Source organism: Tachypleus tridentatus, chromosome 10 (genome assembly GCF_004210375.1).
Source record: "Tachypleus tridentatus isolate NWPU-2018 chromosome 10, ASM421037v1, whole genome shotgun sequence".
Classification (NCBI taxonomy): domain Eukaryota; kingdom Metazoa; phylum Arthropoda; class Merostomata; order Xiphosura; family Limulidae; genus Tachypleus; species Tachypleus tridentatus.
In genome coordinates, this window is record NC_134834.1 from 162264972 (window position 1) to 162288306 (window position 23335).

At 31.5% G+C, this 23335-nt stretch overlaps 1 protein-coding gene across 1 annotated transcript in view; it reads left to right on the top strand.

Moving 5' to 3' along the window:
* The window catches only part of LOC143230803 (fat-like cadherin-related tumor suppressor homolog), a 236155-nt gene extending 214204 nt beyond the window's left edge, over positions 1-21951 (top strand). The window contains 9 exon segments of the mRNA XM_076464964.1: positions 946-1821; positions 2417-2582; positions 4952-5128; positions 6844-7001; positions 7644-7996; positions 8990-10083; positions 10442-10516; positions 14119-14157; positions 18720-21951. Of these exon segments, the coding sequence (XP_076321079.1) occupies positions 946-1821; positions 2417-2582; positions 4952-5128; positions 6844-7001; positions 7644-7996; positions 8990-10083; positions 10442-10516; positions 14119-14157; positions 18720-19417 (3636 nt within the window). The 3' untranslated portion in view covers positions 19418-21951.
* Positions 21952-23335: the final 1384 nt, after the last annotated feature.

The following is a 23335-nucleotide window of genomic DNA, read 5'->3' on the forward strand; positions in this document are numbered from 1 at the left end:
TGTTTATCATTTCCAATTATTTCTGTCTAGCAGTATAACCATTAACATATTATATATTGTTAGCCTACTCAACTTGACATCTCTGTCTTAATTGAACATCTCTGTCTCTGTTGTGTCTGTTACTTACTTCTGTGATTACACAAGGAAAGACTGTCTTAATACCTTATCAATCTGACAACTGTTCGTTCATTTTTGTCTTTGGTTTTCTTCACATATTTCTGGTTATGTGCTGGTTCACTTTTATTTAATTTTATTTGTGTGATTTATGAATTTCTTGCTGGAATGTTTTGATAATCTATCTAATATGACAGTTTCTAGATATTAGTATAAATACAGGTTTTCCTTTTTACTGGCTCATTTTTCAATTATGCTTTCATGTGACATTAACCCATTCATTGTGGCTAATAGATATATATGACCTCTAAATGTTTTTCTTTTCACTCAATTAATTCATTAGATTCATTTCTATGCATTAAATTTATAAAATAATCTGGATATTCCCCAGCTCCTTTGATGTTTGTTGTCATGGCAATGGGATGTTTTCATACAAGCCTCCCCATCATCTTGAGGGAAACTGACATATTAAAAGCAGAAATAACTGACTTACTGTATGACAACATTACCACAAATATAACTTGCAGTTCTACCTCAGTTGATCTCTGCAATATAGATGAGTTGATACTTTGCACTACAATCACAACTAATTTGCATCACATTGTGTAAAAATAAGCAGGCATATTGCTTTTATTTTTGTATTACATGGATAAGTTAACCTTTTCTGGGTAACAGGCAGTACAGATAAGCCATCTCTATTGTGTATTGTTCAATGTTTCACAGAAATTTTGTTCTATGAAAATACTTATGTCAATTTTGAATGCTTTACTTTTTTTGTAAATTCAATTAATTATGTATGTTCACTTCAAATGTAATGTGTTGTAATTTTAGGAAGGAAAACAGCGAGGTTTCATTGTACTGAAATTTTCTGTCTCTGATGCTGATATTCTCCCAAACACAAGTCCATTTACTTTTGACATTGTCTCTGGAAATGAAGACAACTCTTTTCGTTTAGTTCAGCAAGATGCTTCCCTGCGTACTGCAGTAATGTTCAACTATAACTATAAGAATGAATACATTCTTTGCATCAGGGTTTCAGATGCAGGTGTACCATCTCTTAGCAGTGAAACATGGGTAACAATTCATATCATCGAAGAAAGCAAATATCCTCCTCTGTTGAGTCCTTTGAAGGTTGCTGTCAGTTCTTATCTGGACGAATTTTCTGGAGGTGTAATGGGACGTGTCCATGCCACAGACAGTGATCCCTATGATAAGCTGGTCTATGACATTGTGTCATATCATAAGCATCTATTTAAACTTGATCCAGAAGATGGAACACTTGTAGCCTATGATGGATTGGATGTAGGAAGTTACAATATTAATGTTAGTGTCAGTGATGGAAAGTTTATTTCATATGGAACTGTATTGGTGGAGGTAGTTATTGTGACTGAAGAAGCAGTCAAGAATAGTGTGGGTATTAGTTTGAATGATATTACTCCAGAGGATTTCTTACTTTCTTATAAGAAAGGATTTCTGAGGGCAATTAGAAAAATTTTAAATGTTAGTTTTCAAGATGTGGAGATAATCAGCTTGCAACCCTCCCCAGGCGAGTTTGTTAGAAGTCATAGGAGCACGAGACAGGATCTAGATATCTTGTTTGCAGTAAGGAATGGTGTTCAAGGATTCTTTCCACCAATTATGGTTTTAATAAAGCTAAAAGAAGAAAAGGAATCTTTTGAATCAACTATTGGACTTCTAGTTGTGAAGGTAAAAAAAAAAAAATTCCAGACAGTATTATTTTCTCTTGTCAGTTTTCTTCCATTCATTCTCTTGTGTATCATAAATAGTACAACAGAAATAGGTGGTGTGCATGATTGTTTACTATTTTATATATTCAATAATTATTCAAACAAATTTAAGAAAGAATACATGTGTGACTATTTAAAATTTAGTTTCATATTTATATTTTTTCATAGATCCAAGAAAAACAGAGTTACTAATTCTGTTAAGTTTAAAATAGAAATATAAAAACCATTTATGAGTCATTAGTAAGCTTTAGGGTGTTTTACATTGTAGAAAATTAGTTTCTTCTTCATATTTGAAAAGTAATATGTCCAGCTTCTCTCAAATTAATTTTTTTATGTTAAAATATATTGCTTAGTAAATAACACACTCTGGTGTTTTAAAGGTCTGCTAAACAGTTAAGATTTTTTTTAATTGTTACTTATTAGCAATATTAACTTTTTAAACTCATTCTCTTGTTGCAAGTATTTTAGAATAAATTTATTCAAAATATTCTAATAAATTATTAACAGAATTAAAACATTTTAGCTTTTGTGTTTGCTTATTTTATTATCACTAGGTTACTGAGAATAGATGCACTAAAACCTTTTGTGACCATGGAGAATGTATTGATAATGTTGTGCTAGACAAAGCCCACACTATCAGCATTACAACCGAGTCCTATAGTTATGTTTCTCCACAACATTACAGGCAATTGGAATGTCACTGTGAATCTGGTTATGGTGGTATGTTTGCTATTCTCTTTAAATGTAATAGAACATGCCAAAGGATAAAAAACTTTTGATGATATATTTATAAGTACTAATAAGAATATTGTTTGTAAATATTATGCTAATTTGGTGATTTCAATTAAATCAACTTCACCAAAGATTGATTAGTTAGATGCACTATATAATGGGAAGTTTGGCAAGATATATTACAAACTACTGTTGAATTTTACAAAAAAACTAGTTAATTATTTGCTAAGAAATAAATAGACTTGACCCAAAATGTGACATGCAATGCAAAAAATCTTTATACAAATCAACTCACTATGAATGATGAACTGTTACTTTTTTACTGGAGGAGTTGTGAATTGTTTCCAAGCTGACCAACTCACTCGATATGATGTTCTACAGTGACCCAATGTCAAAGAAACTGACACTATTTACATGACTGGTCTTTTCTGTTCATATGTAATGTAGGTTTTAACCTTGAAATATCACCTGACCTCCCATAAGAGGATGTTGTTGTCAGTTTTACAACTATACTACCCATGGACAGACCAGGTTTATTTCCAAGGGATGACAAATAGTAAAGGTAGCCAGAATGAAATCAGCTTAATAATTTTTTTTTTGGCCACAGCCACAAGTTATTCAAAAAAATACACATACCTAAAATAGATGGAAACTTTTGACAAATTCTAAATTAAAATAAGAAGTTCAAAAATGCATGTTATGTCTGTGCTACACTAATTTATATATTGAGTACATTTGGTATTTTGGGCTTTCTGAGTTTGTTTGCTACAAAACCTAATAAATGTGATTATTGGATGTGTATAATCTTAATGCTAATACAATATTTGTATTTTTCATATTTAAACATACAGTAGTAAGATGTATGGTTGTTGTTGTTCTTTTCACCAAATGATCTAGTGATTAAATTTAAGATTTTGTATGTGAAAAGAACTAAGTTATAAAGGAATGGAAATAATAAGCTTGTTCGTTTAACCTGTTTAGAATGAACTAAAAATCTGACAATTAGGGACAGCAATAAATCCTAAAAGCCAGGATTGTAGGAGCTTATCTCAAGAAAATCTGTGACCACATTATCAGTTTGGCAGGCCTTTTAATGAGAAAACCATGCATGTATGATGATTCACACACACAAATGAATTTGTGGATGAAAGCTTCCCTAAAGTGATGCATTACAACAAGAAAATAACATGAAAATATGAACTAATGTTATGAACATTTGCATTATATCAGCAGAGTGACTGACTACCAAAACTACAGCCAATAAACTCTGGCTTTCTGTATCTTTGAAATGTTTTCAATCTGATTTTATTGTATTTATTTCAAAACTGATTGTAATGAATTAATGATCCATTATTCTGTTGCTTGACAAATTTTTGTAGATAATGCACTTGCAACACTATTTAAATCTAATATGATTTGTGAATGATTATGGCTTTCCATGTATATGATAAAAAGCATAAATAGTTAGATTTGCCTACATGTTCATGTATCAAACCAAAACAGTTGTTTAAAAGTGAATCAGTCATACAGTCTTTTTTGTGCAATTTAGAATTATGTAAAACCAATAGAACCTTTCAGAAGTAACAGAGAGGCTACTTGCTCATGCATGCTTTGTGTCTGGTGGTCACTTGTCAGAAATCTAAAAGTTTTCATACAAATTATGCCATTTTAGAGTTTATAGTATATCAGTATTCAACTTTTCTGTGATGTAGAATTACAGTGCATATATTTTTACATATAAGAAAAACACATTAAAAACACATAAAAATTTCCACGTATCTGGTCACTTTTTTTTTCAGACATATCATGGCAACCTAGTATGCAAGATTAAGCAGCTTATGTATATATATGTATATATATAATGCTATTTTCTTGGTATTTAATATTCTACAGCATATAACATGAAATACTTGATTACCATTCTCATATAGAAATACTTAGGTTTATATGGAAAATAAATAACTGGTTCGTGATTTAACTCTCTTCTTGTTGAAAGAAGAGACTATCATAGGCCTATACCCTTCATTGATTCTTACACAATACAAAATAAACTGAAAAGGATCCAACTAGTCCACGTTAAAAGAAATTAATTAAATGGAGATTAAAATTAACTCTGCTAAAACCCACAGACAAAAAATACAAGATGATGCTACCAGTAATTCAGCTATCTCGGAGATAGCAAGTGGTAGAATTCTTATGTGTAGAAACTAACGTATTTAGTTAAATGACTTACAAAAAAGTTCCTGGTTCAGGAACAGAACTTGGAAAATTTGAAATGTTTGAAACTAAAACTGAAATAAGCTACACAAAACGAGAGTAGGCGCCAGCTGCTTTTATTATAGTTTTCTCCTCAACAGGAAGTCGTTGTGATCAAGAAGTGAATGAGTGTGCACGCCGACCTTGTCCACAGTATCACATCTGTATTCCATTCAGTTCTTCACTAGGTTATACATGTAAATGTCCAGATGGAAAAATGGGTGCATTTTGTGATTTGGAGAGAGCAACTACTTGTCATGGTCCTTTATGTTATGAAGGTAAAATCTTAATAGCTTGGTGTACATGACAGAAACAATGCACTATGAACATGTAAATGCTATCATGTATGAATTTTAATTACTTTGAAATTGTTTATTTTCTTAAATTGTCAATATTTCAAAGTAATGATAAATGAGCAATTACTGTTAAGTGTACTGTATTAATATATATAAGTCTGGCTTCTTCACTTCTGAGTTAACTTATCAAATGAAAGTATTATATATTAATAAAACAATTTTGATATTTACTGGTTCCTATTTTCTGTAGTAATGTCATTGTTTGGAGAACAGAAAATTTTAGGATACTGTAATTCTTTAAAAACAAATTTTTAGTTTGTTGGATATATTCCAGTTTTTGATTATATAATTTATAAATACTAAAAGCAACAAGTTTTTCATTCGATCTGATGTATTATAAGGCATTGAATTTTCTGGTTATATTATTAACACACATCAAGGAAAATGTGCTTTGACATTTTCTGAATTATATTAGTTGTAGGATTCCATTTTTTATTGAGTGTTGTTGAACAACCTTTAAGGTGTTTCTCAGTTCTTGTTGACTTTCCTGGATGCTGCCTGTCTGCCTTGCACGTTATAAAAACATTGAATATAATAAATTCAATATGAATGACAAAAACATCAATATATCAAAATTATTGTAAGTTGAAGGTAGTATTATAAATATTTAAAATTTTAATAGTATATTTGTAATACGTTTCTTTTACTCTAATATTTTTTCATTTAGTAAGCTACTATTAAATTTGATATTTCCAGACAGACAAATTTTCTTGAGACCCCCTGTCCCCCCACCATGGTCATTATTTACCATAAGTGTGACATCTCTGCAGTTTTCTTGCTGTTAATTAGCTTAAAATTATTCAGTTATTATGATTTAATAACTAATAGGACAATCCTCATTGGTATGGTATTTTGAATGTCCATTATTCTTAATATTTGACATGGGAATGGGATGCTAACAAAATCCACGAGTCGCTTCTTAGCCAAAATTGATCAGAATGTTACGTTCCTTTGAGCTATATGTTTCAGATTGAAAAACATCCATAATGTAATTTTTGTGGTAACTGCTGAAATATACTGAGCTGTAATGTACTTCATCAAAAGAAAAAAATATTCATAAGTACATGGCAAACATGAATTCACATTCTTAGAAATATAGGAGTTGCCAGTTACACCTTAGTTTTTTTCTGGAAGGTTTTTTTTTCTTCTCATTTCAGTTATGTCATTGGTTTTGAATTAATATTTTTAAATTACTGCAAGTTTGTAGTTATTTGCATTAGAAACTCTACAAATTATAAATTATTATCTGCTCTATAAATTATAAAGAGATATCTAGTCTTCATAAATCTTTGGCCTTTGGAATGGGTTACCCTCAGATGTAGTTGATGCAGTTAAACTCCCTTAAACTTTTTAGTATACTTTTATAATATGAAAGTGAAAATCTTTAACGAACAAAAAACAGTATTAAATTTTCTTCACTAAAATTACATATTCATGAGAAAATGTAGAATTCAGTTTCTTTAAAGATAGCAGATCGCTTTGTTAACGTTTTAATTTAAAGATGTGAATATGGGTAGATTTTCTCTTCAGTATATAACGAGGGTTTTAAAAAATGTTGGTAAAAAAATTAAATCTTTATATCTTGAAGCTATAGTGTCTTTAAATGAATAAATTCATGAAATGTTTCTTTCTTCCAGAGAAACATCCAGTTTACTTCAGTGGAAAGAGTTACACTCACTATGAACTGAACATTCCCTTGAATCATCACTTAAGTGTGGCTCTACAAATCAGGACAAAGTTGGCAACTGGAAATTTGATGTATGCTGCTGGTCTTAGAGATTACAGCATTTTAGAGGTAAAAATATTAACTATATTCTACAGTATTATTGTAAGTTGTTATCTTATAAGGAAAATAACATAAAGTCTTTAAAGCTTAGATGTACCAAAAATATACTAATTTGGATGCTGGGCTAAAGTATAGTTCTTTAAATTGTTATCAGTGAAACTAATAAAAAACAAACAAGTATGACAAAAAAAAGAAACAAAAAATAATTTTTTTAGCTATTATCAGAGAAAAGTCTGTCACACTGAGGATAGAGGTTTTGTAGAATTATTAGTATGATGAATATAAAATATATACCTTACTTGAAAATTGTGTATGTCTAGTAAGATCACACAATACTGTGGTTCAAGTTTTGTTTTTAAATTTGTTTGTAAAACAGAGACAGGAAAGCATTCAAATTAATAATACTGTTTTTTTGGGGTTTTATGGCTTTGAACATTTCACAAGCTAGGTACTGCATAAGTTGTTTTAATCAATGTTTTAACAAGAAAAAATTTACTGTAGGTGTGGAGTTGCTCTTTTCATTATCTAAGAAAAATGTTTAAAGTGAGAAAACAACTGAGAAAAACAAGTTTTGTGCTCTTAAATAAAATAAATGATATGTTAAATCTTGAACCTGTATGAGTAAATATTTAAATATTACATCTTCCACAGGTGGTAAATGGTTTTGTTCAGTATCGATTTGACTTTGGCAGTGGTGAAGGTTTAATTCGAATAGAAAATATAAAAGTGAATGATGGACTGTGGCATGAAATAAAAGTAGACCGCCGTGACAACATAGCAGAAATAGTTGTTGATAGACAGTATCGAATAACAGGGAAGGCGCCGGGTGTTCATGAACTTTTAAACTTAGAAGGAAATGATGTCTTCTTTGGAGCAGAAGTACAAAAATCAGCTTTGGATGATGTGAGAATGGGATTCATTGGATGTATGGATGACATTCATATAGCAGGAGTCTTACTTCCATTACATTCAGCAGTGAGCAATTCTGTTGCCATTTTAAGAAGGTAGGATGAATTGATGATATATATGCTTAACTGAAGAAACCTTAAAAGTAATGATTAATTAATTAAGTAATTTGAATGATTATATATATGTATTAACTAAAACGTAATACTTGTTAGAATCAGTTAATCTCTAAAGTTGGATGATTCTTGCCCCAAAATGTAATCACTCTACCAAATCATATAATTTATTATCTGGCAACTTATATTAAATTCAGTAATGAGTGAGAAAACCTGAAAAACCACATAGCCAACTTAAAAGTATATTATATTTTGTAGCATGAAGAAGTTATTATGATAAAAAAAACAACAACAACAAGTGAAATGTGTAATTCTGTTACAAGTTATTCATTAGCTTGTTATCACCGAGTGGACTGTTAGAATTATTCTTAATTTTGAAAACTAAAAGTTTTATAACTATAATGATACCTTCTTTTTTATTACTGCTTTTTCTCTTTTTATATTAAACTGATTGCAAAAGTACATATTATAATTTCAATCATTTTATGAATTCTTTTACTTCAATGGTTCCCAACCCCCTGTCTAAAGAGAGATTTCAGCTAGCCCGTAAGATATAAATATAGCTGTTGAAGTATATTGTTTTACAATGTAACTTAAAATTACTTGTAAAAAATTAACATTGTGTGGATTGGTCCATGAAATTTGGAGAATAGAACTAGCTTGTCTTTAATGATAAAAACATTGGGAGCCTCTGTCTTATGAGACATTTATTTAAAAAATATTAAAATGTATATCCTCTCTAAGTTTCTGGCCCACCTGCTAGTACAGTGGTAGGTCTATGGATTTACAACGCTTAAATCAGGGGTTCGATTCCCCTCGGTGGGCTCAGCAGATAGTCTATGTGGCTTAGCTATAAGAAAAACACACACACACACTCTAAGTTTCTTAATAAGTATCCAGTGTTATGGTCCATTTTTCACTTTGAAAATAATCATGAATAATATTTTAACATAATTAACCTAATGAATTTTCTAGGTTTGTTCGTGTGGATTTCTTTTGTCGAGCTCTGGTCGACCCAGGAGTTTGCGGAAGTCAGCCTTGCCGTAATGGAGGAACATGTAAAGATATGGGAGACATTTTTTCTTGTCATTGCCTGCATCGATTCTCTGGTTCTTACTGTGAGTTTGACAGCAACCCTTGTGCCTCAAATCCCTGCCTGTATGGTGGAACTTGCTACAATGAAAACAACGACTTTCATTGTCAGTGTGCACCAGGTCTCACTGGCAAGCAATGCAGTTATGGACGATATTGTAATCCAAATCCTTGCCAAAATGGTGGCATATGTGAGGAAGGAATTTCTGGACCTATTTGTAAGTGTCATGGTTTTCATGGTAAGTTTTGTCAGTTTGATATTGATGAATGCCAGGCTAATCCTTGTGCTGCAGGATCCACGTGTATCAACTTTCGAGGAAGTTTCCAGTGCCATTGCCAACTGAATATGACAGGACTTCTGTGTACAGAATCACAGTATACTACTTCAGTCACATCTACAAACATAAACATCACCAGTGAAGAAATAATTGGTATTGTTGTAGTAATTGCTTTCATAGCTATTGCAGTCTTGATATTTCTCTGCTGTTGTCGTTTCTATCAGTGGAAACGGCATCACAGGCCTCAGAACAATAGCCTGCAGGAAGATTCAGCTAATGAAATAATGCTGAAGAATGCAGTGGGAAAGGCCAACTTTAATAGGATGAGTAAAGTAAGCAACTTAGAAGTGACACCTTTTATTAGACCCATGGTCCCTCCTCGACCAGTTTCATACACCCCCAGCACCCAGGAGTCTCTGAGTGTTATTAACAATTTTGATACGATTCATAGTTATGGAAGTGCTGCTGATGATCTTGAGAGCATTCCATGTTATAACCATGACTATCTGCAGAACATCAACAAACCAGTGATTAGTGTGGCACCAACTCTTTCTCCTCCAGTGATTAGTGTGGCACCAACTCTTTCTCCTCCACTACCATCCAATTCTGCATCTGATTTGGATCCAGTTATTAAAGAAAGTTGGGAACATGACATGCAAAATTCTAGAGAAAAAATATGTAAAAACAAGATCCAGAATGGTAGGTACAATATTATAATAGTTATTCATTTTTTAATACCGTAAAAAATATAAGTGTATGGGTTAGAATTTTATTTTTATATAATGAATTTTATTGTGGTGAATTGAAATAAGATTTATTCATTTTGTTACTTAAAGTATAGAATTATCAAAAAAAATAATCATATCCAAACACATTAAGTTCATTTTAATTTCAAGTGTTATGATATAAACATAAACAGTTACCAGATTTGAAACCAAGAATTTAATATTTGCATGAAGCACAGCAGTAGGGAAGTTTAGACACTTGGTTTTGTCTTTCAATTTGATAGACCTTAAGTGTCAAAAAGCAGTATATTTTTCCTCATTTTTTATGATAGTTCCAATCCTACCATCTAGAGGCCCTTCCAGTTTTGGTTTGTCTTCAGATTTGAGTTCAATAGATGACTTTTTAGGTAAGTGTAATGTATCTTATATATGTACCTTATAAACTTTCTTAGAACAGTGTTTTCAGGGATTCTTGATCCTATGATTTATTACAAAAAAAGATGTTTGTAATAACTGTTACGTTTTAATACTTGAATTGCTTTACACTGTTTATCTCAACTGTTCTAAAGGTGTCTTATGTAAGAGATGATAAACGTTAAATTAATTTTGCAAGGTGGTCCTTGTTAAAGTTTTAGAGAATATTGTAAGTCAGAGAATTTGTTTTGTGTTTGCAATCTACATCTTTTTATCTTATGTGGTACTTAATATCTACCACATATTAAGTACCACATAAGTACCACACAGATTAACTAATGGGTACTTTGTAATTATTTATGATTTTTACATAATAGAAACACACAATTCGGAATATTAAAACTAATAAAGTTTTGTTTAAAATACATAAGTGTAACTTTAAACTGAAAAACGTTTGCTAACTTAACTATTATTGTATGTTTAGGCATTTTCAGTTTAAAAAAAATTGAATTCATTTAAATTATGGATAAAGATCTTGTGTTCTTCTGTTTAGTTATGTACTCTGAAACTCAGAGCTACTTTGACTAATGTATTTGATCAATACAAATATTTGCAAATATTATTGGAAAGTAGTTTGAATAGACAAGTCGATGGAGGCCTAACTTTGTGTTTCTTTCAGTGTTTATTCATTTCTGAACTTTTCCTATACATGTGTATTTTTCTAATTTAGTTGAAGATAACTATTAATATCATGAAAACAGTTTAAATGACAAGACAATTCTTTCCAACTTCAACCGTGGTTTCTTGAAAGGTTTTAATAATGATACTGAATGGATGTGGCCCAGTGAACTGTCTTTAAACATGTGACATATGCTACTACCCATCAAAGTCAAGTCGCACATGGTACATTAAAATTTGTAAACAGTGCAATATCTCAGTTGTTTCAGTGATTCAATTTTATTTTCAGAACCTCTTTGTAGTTAAAAACTGAAGAAGTTGTATTTATAGGTAATAAATTATAAATGTTTCTGTAATCTCTTTTCTGATATGAAAGCTTTTCTATCCTAAGTGTCTAACACAAGTATTAATGGTACTTTGTTCTTTTAAGGGGGGTGTAGGGACCAATTCACAAGGTAGTATTTCTAGAATTTCTTGTGTGTTGAAGATGTTTTGTTTCAAAAGTTATGATGCAGTGCTATGTGAGGAGTTGGTTATTAATGCACAGTTGTCTCTAATTTAAAATTATACATTATAGACAGGTAGCAATCTAACTTTGGGTTACCATTTCCTGACCAAATAGTGAAATTTGACTGCCATTTATTTAGTGTACCCATGGTTCCAAGGGGTGGAGCATACCTTTTCAAAAATGGGTCACAAACCTCAAAACCTTGAATTCACAGTCTGTTTATTTTAACCATATGGTAATGTCCAGGCTTTTATCTGAATAATTATAAGGTTATGTATATGATAGTACAATCCCTCATGTCCAAGTGTTAGATACTGATTGTAAATAAACATTACATTTATCCATGTAATCAAATTACCCAAGAGTGGTAATGTAGAATACATTTTTTATTCCATAGTAAACTTAATACCATTTTGACCCAAATTCATATATTCAATTAAATGAACTGTTTGACTAAAGTTGTTGTTTTTAACTTACTACTGTTACTTACTTTTATTACAGTGTAAGTTTTTATTTACAATGTGTATTATAATAGACTAAACGAAATGCTGCTCCAACTTATAAAAATATATCAATAAACTTGTGCCTGGTCAGGACTTGTACTGTTTATAAATATTTGTATCAATGTAAATTTCAATAAATATCAAAGGAGTTAAGAAAAAAAAAATCCAATTTACTAGCAATTAACAGAATGTTTTAAAAGTAAATCACTTGTGACTATCAATATCAAACAATAATTAATAATTCTTTTTAACTATATTTTGTAAACTAACTCATTTTCAAGATCAAGGAAGGATTTTTACTTAGCCATTAGTCCTTGAAGTTGCACCTCCTGTAACCAATTGTTACTATAAATCTACAAATTATTTGACAACATTAATATCTGTATGCCACATCTATGGGAAGCTTGTGTCAGTCGCATAGTATATACATACTGAAATCCAAGGTGCTCTAAGATCAGTTAGTACTTTTATGTAACTAAAAATTCAGGTGAACTAAATAATAGAAGGAATAAATAATTGATAAAAAATAAAAGTAGAATTTTCTATCTCACAATATGCTCACACAAATAATTTTATATCTGTCCAATGTAGGGTTAATTGTATAAATTATGTTTATCACATTGTCTCAGTGGTTTTGAATGTTATTATAAATAACTGCTAAGTAAAAGAAATGCAATAATTCAATACTTACCTTGTAGACTATTAACTTAATTATATCTTAACAAAAAAATCTTGTTTCACAGTGTTTAGAAGACATAATAAAAAAAGGTTAAATATTAGTGGTCCAGAACTAAGACAAAACTTTGTATCTTAATCTTGTCTTTAAAAATTTTTACAAAAAAGTAAATACTAAAACTACCAATATCAGCTGTTGTTATTAACAACTCCAAAATTTCATATATAGCTTGACTTGCATTGGCAGTACCAAATCCAGTCTTGTCTGTTCTACATTAATTAATAAGTCCGTAAGTTAGTATGATTGTAAGTATTTTATGGTTACTGTGATATTAGAGAACTGCCACGTATAGAACATATAGCTTAGCTTTGCCATTTGAAAGATTTTACTTTATAATTGAGGGGGCAAACGTTTCCTGATCAAATATATTTATAATTCTTTGTTTATTGTTAGTCTGAAACATTGACTTCAAAAATAAAGATTTTTAAAGATGTGCTTATTGTATGAGGCTACACAATTTTATAAATATGCTTTTCTACAAAATACTGAAAATGAAAGATAGAGTAGAACCAGAATGTAATTATGTGCTTTAATATATTTAACTTGTGAATAATTATTTTAAAATATTACAGGAGTCAGTCTTTTAAGGAAAGGGGTTTAGACATTTAATACATCAGAGGTTAGAATTTAATTTAAAAAATGTATTAACCCACTATTATCAATAATAATGAGTTAGTTATTACCAACTAACTAATGCTATTTGTTAGATCATCTGACTTGCTCTACAACCAAGAAAACATTTTGAAGTATTTCAGTTATTTAGTTATTTTGATTTAAATCTTTAATCTGTATTAAAATATCATTAAAACTAACTAATTTTGATATTTAATCCTCTTAAAAGTAATATTTGTGGTTACTCTTGTATTAAATATTACCATTTGTAATTACTCAGTACAATATTTAAATTTATTTAGTATAATAAATTGCAACAGGATTATAAGGTTGTGTGTGTGTGTGTGTAAAAGAAAGTCCTTGTAAACTTTTAAGTCTTGGAATCTACAATATTTAGATAATTAACAAGTTATTCTACATATTTTGTTATTTGTTAATCATAAGTAGGAAGTTTTAGTTTTTTCTCAATTTTATTTGCTCATTCTTGGTGGTATTGTATCTTTTCCTTGTATTGTTACTACTAAGTAGCTTTTCCCTTCTCATTTTCCTTCAATCCAGACCAGCCAAAGGAGAGGAAACCCAAGGATTCTAAAGAAGGTAGAGGTTTCTTTCAAAAACATCTGATTCTGAATGATAACAATATGTAACAAATTTTGTTCCTGGATAGCATGTTATTTCTTAATTTGAAAACTTCATTACCCAGGTCACAAAAGCAAAGTTTGAAGAGAAAAATAGGTCTTTTCCATTTACTTTAGGCATAAGCAATTGGGAAATAACACTTTCTACCCAGGAACATGAAAAAGTAAAAATGTTGTTACATAGTGTAATATATTGCAAGTTTAATTTCCTGTTCTGTGTTATAGCATAGTTTTCAGCCAAAACAAAAGGCCTGTATTGTAGCTTCTATATGAGTATAGAGTGGAACTTAATTAAGTGAAAAATATATCAATGGTTGCTTTTAGCCTTTTTTTCTTCCTCATATTTTCCATGATAAATTACTTCACAAAATATACATGATATTCAATACTTAAACGGCATACCAGTACTTAGTGAATTAGTCCTGCTATTTATATTTCAAAAAGCCAACTAGGGAAGATTGTTTTAGCTGTACAAGTTCCTATTTATTCTAGAATTCACTTAAAAGATTAAATTCCAAACACACACACAGAAAGGGAAAAAAAATGAATGTGAACTGTGAAGAATCTTTTATAATAATTTATTAATCTGTGTTAGCTTTTAGTATGAAATAGAAACTGGAATTTTTTGAAGGTTTTCCACCAAGTAAGTTCAGGTTTTATTTGAGGGAAGTGTGGTAAGAATACAAGAGATTGTGAAGATAGAGTAGGTAGCTGATGATATGAGGATAGAGTTTACAGCAGTAGGTAGAGAGAAGGTGGGAAATATGAATAAGACAAAAGAGAAACTAGAGAGCAAAGAGGAGAAAATGGAAGTTTACTGATGGGTATTGGAATAGATTTTGCAATCTTCTAAGGAGACCCTTTTAGGGTTAGGCTTAGGGGGTTTGTTGTTATTCTTTTGTTTCAAAAACATTGTGGAGGATCTTAATTTTTTGATTTTAGCTTTTTGTGCGATGAGTAAGTATCCTTCATAGGTGATAACCCTGTTTGTAATAGCAGCTTTTAATTTGACAAATACAAGCTCAGTAGAAGTTATTTTATATAACAAAATGATATTAATATCCAGTAAATTTAGAAAAGATGGCTTACCTTTGGTTCTAGTATTAAAATGTAAGCTTTTGTATTTAAACTACCCAATGACAAATCTTAACATTTGCAATTAACAATTCGCAATTTAAAAATTTACTAGAATACTGATCCTTCCAAATGAGTATCAAAAAGTATGATATTTAAGTAACCCTCAAATTTCTGACTAGATTTTCTACTGTTATTTGATTGTGAGGTCCATGCATACAGCATAATATTGATCAATCTTATAATATTGCATGTTACAAATTACAGAATTGACCAAAATATTGAGTTAAAATGCACAGTAAACCCTTGACAAGTGTAATGGAATGACCACATATACCATGTACCAATCAAACATTTACAACATGATTTTTTTGCTCAATAACTTCTTCCCTCAACTTATACATGGGGTACAAAATCCATAAACATTTTCTTTCATTTTAATTCAAAGAACCCTGAAGCTGTCTTTAAGTAATTGTACAACCTATGAGTATTTTTGGTTGGTCAGAGAGAGGAATCTTTTTTTTCTTTAAAAAAAAAGTCCAAAGTCCATAATTTCAAATTTTATCCTTTCTTTAAAACATAGCAGAGGAGAGATTAGGAGTAAAGCCCTTGGTGAGTCTATATATATTCTCAAAATGAAACAAAACATAGTAGAATTAAGCTGAACAAAAATATACAGAAGAAATTACAATTTTTTTGGTGAAAAAGTTTATCTAAAATTAAATTTGTATTCAAAAGCCAATGTTTACCTTTCAAGTCGCTCCTCAACTTATAGGTGGGGTATCTATAAAAACACCTCTGTTTTATACTAATTTAGTTCTCTACTTATACATGAGTATATATAGTAATTACAATACCAGTGGTATCTGTATTTAAACCTTTTGAATGTGTCTGACACTATTATATTATTGAGAACTTTTTTCACTAACAAAGTAAGTGCCCAATCATAATTCTGAGGTCAGTATACTTGGAAACAGTGTTGGAGACATTCATTTCTTATTTTTTCAATTATGACATTATATTTTGCCTATTAACTTCCTGTTAATAGCATAATATTATTCTGTTAATTTTTCAATACTTTTAGAGGTGGTTGTGTAAAAACTGAAGAAAAATCAGGGCTTAATAAACCAGTCATCTCACAATCATTAGATACAAGACTCTCTTTATCATTCCTTCAAAGGTCCATCCTAACATTTTATTTACTATCAATTTATTTAATGTTAGTATTTTCAGCCAATTGATTTTCATAATTTTCTGTTTCACTAACTTTCTTGATCTTCTATAACCTTCTGAACCATCCATCATACCAGTCAATTTAAATTTTTTAAATTTCTAATGCTTTTCTATAATTTTATCTCTTATACCCTTTGTTAACCATCATTTTCTTTCTGTAAGTATGAGTATGTTTAGTTTGAATATTTAAAAATTTGTCTGAAAAGTTTCCACATTTGATCAGTGTTTCCAAATAATTCAGCTGCCCAATTCAAAACAACTAATTCACATCCCTTAAAATTTGTAGTAAAAATATCCTTATTCCTGATCTTCATATGCAGCAAAACATCAAACAGAGCAATGATCAGTTGCACCCAGATGTTCCTGAATCTTCACACTCATAACCATTTCTATATTACAAATTTATGATAAATCTAAAATAGGATTATTTTGTGTATATTTTTTGACCAGTTGGAAAAGAAAACCATTTTGAAAAGTTTCCAAAAATCCTTCTTCCTCATGGTTTTACTGAAGCATTTTTCAATCTATATGCCTGAAATTAAAATCACCAATAATTATGAATCTTACTGAAAGGTTTCTCATTTCTTATTAACTTCACCAGTACCATCTGGTGGTCTAAAACAAATTCACAAAAGTCTTTCCCCTCTACACCTGCTAACGGAAACCTAGTTCGATTCAATCTCCTCACTAGTATCTTTGACTCAGTCTTGCTATGATCTTCAATATCCTCAACTTCAACAGGATGTAACTCCCATTTTACATATAAAGCTGTTCCTTCCCCTCTCTTTAGCACTCTATTAGACATGCTGTAACATTGTATTTCAAAGAAATTTCTGTCCTAAAAATCATCAACATTTAACAATCTTTCAGTTATTCCCATTATATTAAAATCTTCCATTCATACTTCTAAAGTTATCTATTTTATTTGTTCTTTTATCATCACAATAGTAACAACTAAGCCTACCTTTGAAACTATTCCTGTACTTTGTTACTATGCTAAACTTTTCTTTACATCTTACTTTTTCTGCATTTAATTTATCCTGGTCCTCATCACTGTTCAGTTCAAGTTTAACATTTCCCCTATATTGAGTTAATAGCCCATGTAAACAAGCTAGCCCCTACTTAATTTAACTTTAAACCATCCATTCCAAAAAAACTCCCATTGAATTAATCCCATAAGTACAACCAGCCAATTTGCTTATCCTGATATATTAACCTAAGCCTGGCATGCAGCCTTAGTGATCCACTCATAATTTTATCTTCACAGTTAATTCTCAGTAATCTTCCTGACACAGTTATGGCCCTTTTCAGTAAAAGCCTTTATAAATCCCATGTACTTATCTATTAGCTCCTCTGATGTACCTTTTACTACATCATTAGCCCTATACACATGCATTCTGCATAACTGCTGGCTCCTTTTATTATATCTCTTGCTTATCGGTCCCCCCCCCTATCTTTTTCCCTGGATAGGATAATTGATTCTTTACTCCTTATTTGCCCCACAGACAATCCTGTATGCATAGTTCATCAAAGAATCATCTATAACTATAACCTTAAATGCATCATTCTTTGCAGTTCTTCCTTATGTGTATTAGCTGAAAGGTGAAATCTATTGCTCAATATAACATGCTCATTACAATTAAGTCTACTACTTTTAGCCTTCATAGTATTGTTTCTAACCTTCTCAAAGTCATTATTAGTTACTGAATCTCTTGCATATAAATGCTTAAATTCCTTTTAAACTCCTGCTCTCACTTCCAACAGTTTATATTTCTCTTTATATACTGCCTTTATTTTGATGAGAGTGGCCCACACTTCTTCTTCAACCTGCAAACTCTACAAACAAATTGCACATCTTCACTGCTAGCTTTCTTAAAAGTACATACCAGTCCCACATTTCCAAGATCCATAAGTTCCTGTGGTGAGTAAAGGACAACTTAAACACAATAAATATGACTTACTGACCACAATGTCTTGTCTTAAGATTTATCTTCATGTAGAGTTGCTAATGAAGAGGTGTAATAGTTAAAATACTCAATAACAGTCTGCATTTTACATTATTATGTCACTAAAATTGTGAATTCTGATGACGACTGAACAAAATTAGAATGGATACTCTAGTTGGACTGAACTAAAAAATAAATTCTTTCCTAATTACTTTTGGAGAAAATCACCATTTTCAAAAGTGTTTAATTTATATTTATTATTTTTTAGGATATCATTGGGATTGTTCTGACTTGGCTATTGTTCAGAAACCTCTTGGTGACATCACTGAAATTTCCTTGAAAGAAGTTACAGATTCATCTAGCATGGCAGATACCAACAGCCGAAATAGTCAGACAGAGCTTCTTCCAAGTGTTCATGAAAAAAAATTTCCTCGAGCCCTAGATGCTGATAATAGTATTGAACTTGATTCTGCCATTTCAGACATCACTGGGGGTTTGGGGGACAGTAAGAGTCAAACAGATGTTGATCATTTTCAGACCACTTTACAGCTAAGTGATAAGGAACTTGCTGATGGAGAAGACTGCATTTCTTCAACTTTCAACTACACCTTCCATCCTAACCAGTACTTACCTATACATGAGCAACATTGGAATCAGTCTGGAAGTCATAGACAAACCTCATATGACCAGTCAGATGATGATGGTGTTTTTGCTTATGGGTTTCCATCACAGGTTAGTAAAGAATTCATGATTGACGTAGCCAAAGATCTTTGCCAGAACTCTGGTTTGGACAGTTTATCAATGTTGGCAGCAGGTTATATATCCACTAATGCTTCTTGTTCTGATCTTTCTACCAATTTATGTGAAATAGAAGACAGTGAAGTGAACAGTGATATGGAGATTGAATTCATGAATGGGCAGATATCTAACAAGTTAGGAAATCAAAGTATTGGAACTGTGATTTAGTGTATATTACCTCTCAACTACTAAGAATTTATACAACTATCATATGCCTTGAATAACTTCTCTTCTTAGTATAAAAACAAGCTTCTCAGCATTCCTTTGACACAAGATTGTGGTAACAGAATCCCCATTAAGCGGCTGTTTATGTTTTCTTGAAAAACTGTGTATAGTGCACATTGTGCCAAATATGTATTATCACTTCAATCAAATCGAGTAGTTCACTTAATTCTACGTTACTGTGGATGCATTATTATTATTACAAGTGGGAAAAGAACTGGTACTTCCCATGTTTCCATTGTTATACAATGTTAACCCAAGATGTTTATTATTTTGCTGCAGTGTGTAGAAAGGTTTGAGAATATATACATATGTACAGATAAAATATGTAAAGTGGCCACATTTGAAGATGTCTACACTTTCCTGAAGAGGATACAATAGAATTGTGGAACTTAAATATTAGTGATGATCTGTAAATATCAGTAAATGTTAAAGAGTTTGGGAAGGGAATCAATGATCCCCCCAAACAAAAAACATCATCATCAAGACACACACACACACACACACACAAAAGGGAAATTTTAATGTTTACTTTTCTCAGTGTTTGGTACACAAAAACAGTTTTTAAGGACCATGTGGTTCCTTTATTGTCTATAGGTTATGACAAATATGAGATTTATAGTAATTTACAGAATGATTTGCACATTTATTTTGGTTATAGTTGAAATACCAAGGCTTACCGAGCTCTGTTTTTAGATCCCCCTCTATGGACCCTGACAGTTTAGAGTTACATTTGTGATCAGTGAAGGTTCAACTCATATATTTTTTAAATTAATCCACTCCTCAGGTCAACTATATCACGAATAAATTGTGAATCACATTTCCTAATTGAGATGCTTTTTTGAATTAAGATGGATTCTTTCTTTAACTTTGAACCAATTGAGTTTTCTCCCCTGTTGATAATATCTAACAAGAGCACTATATGCTTGTTTGTTTGTTTTTCTTATAGCAAAGCTACATCGGGCTATCTGCTCAGCCCACCGAAGGGAATTGAACCCCTGATTTTAGCGTTGTAAATCCGGAGACATACTGCTGTACTAGCGGGGGGCCACTATATGCTAAAGTGTAACGAAAGTCTTTAAAGTTTACATCAAGTGAATGCTACGTATTCAGTAGAAAGTTCTTTCAGTAATGTAATACTTCGTTGCTTATCATAAACTGGCCTCAAGGGGCAATGAAATGTTGTGGACATGGATTACTATACATTGAAATATGAAATACAAAATTTTAAAAGATTTTGTGCATTTTGTGTGAATTTAAAAAATCTTATGACATTCCTGTTTGTTTGGATTTCTTATATTTTTATCTCTTCGTCAAGCGTGGTTCGAAGAACATGATTCTAGTCGGTGTAGATTCACAAATTATTTAGATTTTGAAAATAGCTGTTGAAGCATGCGCAATGTTCTTTTGAGAATATAATAACTCTTGCTACGTTGATGTGGTTTAATTAAAATTGTTCATTTCAAATAAACATTTTTTAATGTTAGGAGAAAAATTATAATTTCTTACACATTTCTTCGTCCCAAAAATTGGACCGTGAAAGTCCGCAATCAAATGCTGTTCGCACAAAGGTCGGACCGAGTTGTACTGTTGAAAACAAAACAAAAATATTAAAAATGCTTTTCTTGTTTTATCGAAATCAAATGTGATGTTTGATGTTTAAAACTGTGACAATTGAGCGAATTCACTCATCCAGAATTATATTACTGCCTCACGGTTATGATATTCCAGTTTGAATCGTAGTTAGATGACGTTTTCTCACGTGATGCGTAAAGCATGCATGTGATAATTGAGATAGGATTTGTTTTCGTTTGTACAAGTTTGGAGTTTAAATAAAACTCGCTACGGTGAAGAAAAATCATCCATATTCTATTTCCTGTTATTTCTATCTTTTCATAAAGGTATATAAATTAAAGTCTATAATTTTAACTGTACTATGACGAATCAAAGTGCCCTGTACAAGAATTGGCCCTTAAAACACACACATATATATAAATATATAAAATCACATTTACTTTTACATAAAACCTAGTGTAATATATAAAACATTTTAACGACAAAAGTAGCTGGTAAAACCTATCATCAACTTGAATATAAAATCATTAATTCAATAATGAAACAGTTTATGCTGCACGCATTTTAATATTTCGTATAATTTATTAGTGGTTACTTGTAATTTATTTAATCAGATATTTGTAATATGCGTATGTTGTATAAGGTGGCCAGGATTGGTTATCATAAATTCAGCCCCTTGTGTGAGCTTCACCATTTGGTTAGAATGTGCGATTTTTGTTTATTATTTGCAGATTCACTCCAACTAGTTTGTTTTGTCTTCAATTCGAAACTGTGGAAACATTGAGAAAAGCTGGTTTTTAAACTTCATATTCTGATGAATTCAGTATTTGGAAACAAGATATTATCACAGTTAATTAATTCGCTGATCTGTGTAAAAAAAATGTGCGTAATAAACTAGTGGTTTTGATTTTCGTGTTCGTTTGTGTGCTGTGTTTTATAACTATCATACAGTTATATAGATATTAGTACTTATTATTTCTTCTTTTATACAACCTATCTATAACGTTTGCTCTTTCCAAATGTTATTGCCAAATACAGCCCAGTAGTCAACGTATCAAACTGCGGGTTTGAGGCACCATGGTTCGCATCCCGTTACTGCATTAAAAGTATTTAAAAAAAAAACGTGCACCGCGCTTTGAAGTTGGGGTGCGTTATAAACGTGACAGTCAAATCCCACAATTCAGTCTTACAGAACCAGCCCAAAAGTTTGCAGTGAGTCTAGTCTATCACTTCAAAATTAGGAACGGATAGAGGAGATAAAGATGTACAAGTTTCTGCTTGTTTATCCTGGTAAACACCAAAAATAGAGATATAGAAAGTCTAAAGCTGCATCATGGGTTTACTTTTTTTTCCACACAGACCTTTTGCAACTTATTCCATGGAATTCCATCATGCGCTGCAGTTTTGACAGTTTCAAGCATGTCTCTTGTGCAAGGTTATGACTTTTAAGTTAAGTGGGCATGAAAGGAGTCTGTCTGTTATTAAACACCATTTCTAGTAACCTCCATAGCCTGATGCGGCTACTAACCACGTCGAACACCCAGCGCAATTTGGTATCCAATCTTGATAGGTTGGATTCTCCAGTCGTGTGTTGCTCGCATCCTTGATGGTGAAGACATAAAATCTGTATTTTAAATCTAAGATCAAGCTCATATCCAACATACGAGGGCTGTTCAAAAAATACGCGGACTAACGTCATAAAACAAAATGTATTTTATTTAGAAGTTACAGGTCTGGGACCCTTTCAAAGTACTCTCATCCCCAACACACACACTTATCCTAACGGTGTTTCCACTTGTTGAAACAGTCCTGGTACGCTTCTTTTGTAATGTCCTCCAGCTCCTTCGTCGCATTTGCCTTAATCTCGGGAATCGTCTCAAATCTTCTTTCTTTCAAGGGTCTTTTGAGTTTGGGGAACAAGAAAAAAATCACAAGGAACAAGGTCAGGTGAGTAGGGGGGGGGGAAGAACAGTGATCGAGTGTTTGGCCAAAAACTCACGAGTTCTGAGGCACACATTTCGCAGCAACGCGGTGCATCTTCAATTTTTCGGTCAAAATCTCGTAACAAGATCCAACTGATATCCCACACTCTTTAGCAAGCTCCCTGACAGTCAGACGTCGATTTGTCCGCACCAGGGTGTTGATTTTGTCGACGTGTGGGTCGTCAGTTGACGTGGAAGGACGTCCAGGACGCTCATCATCTTCAATGGACTGTCGACCATCCTTGAAACGTTCATGCCACATGAAACATGCCGTACGCTTCATAGCAACATCACCGTAAGCCGTGTT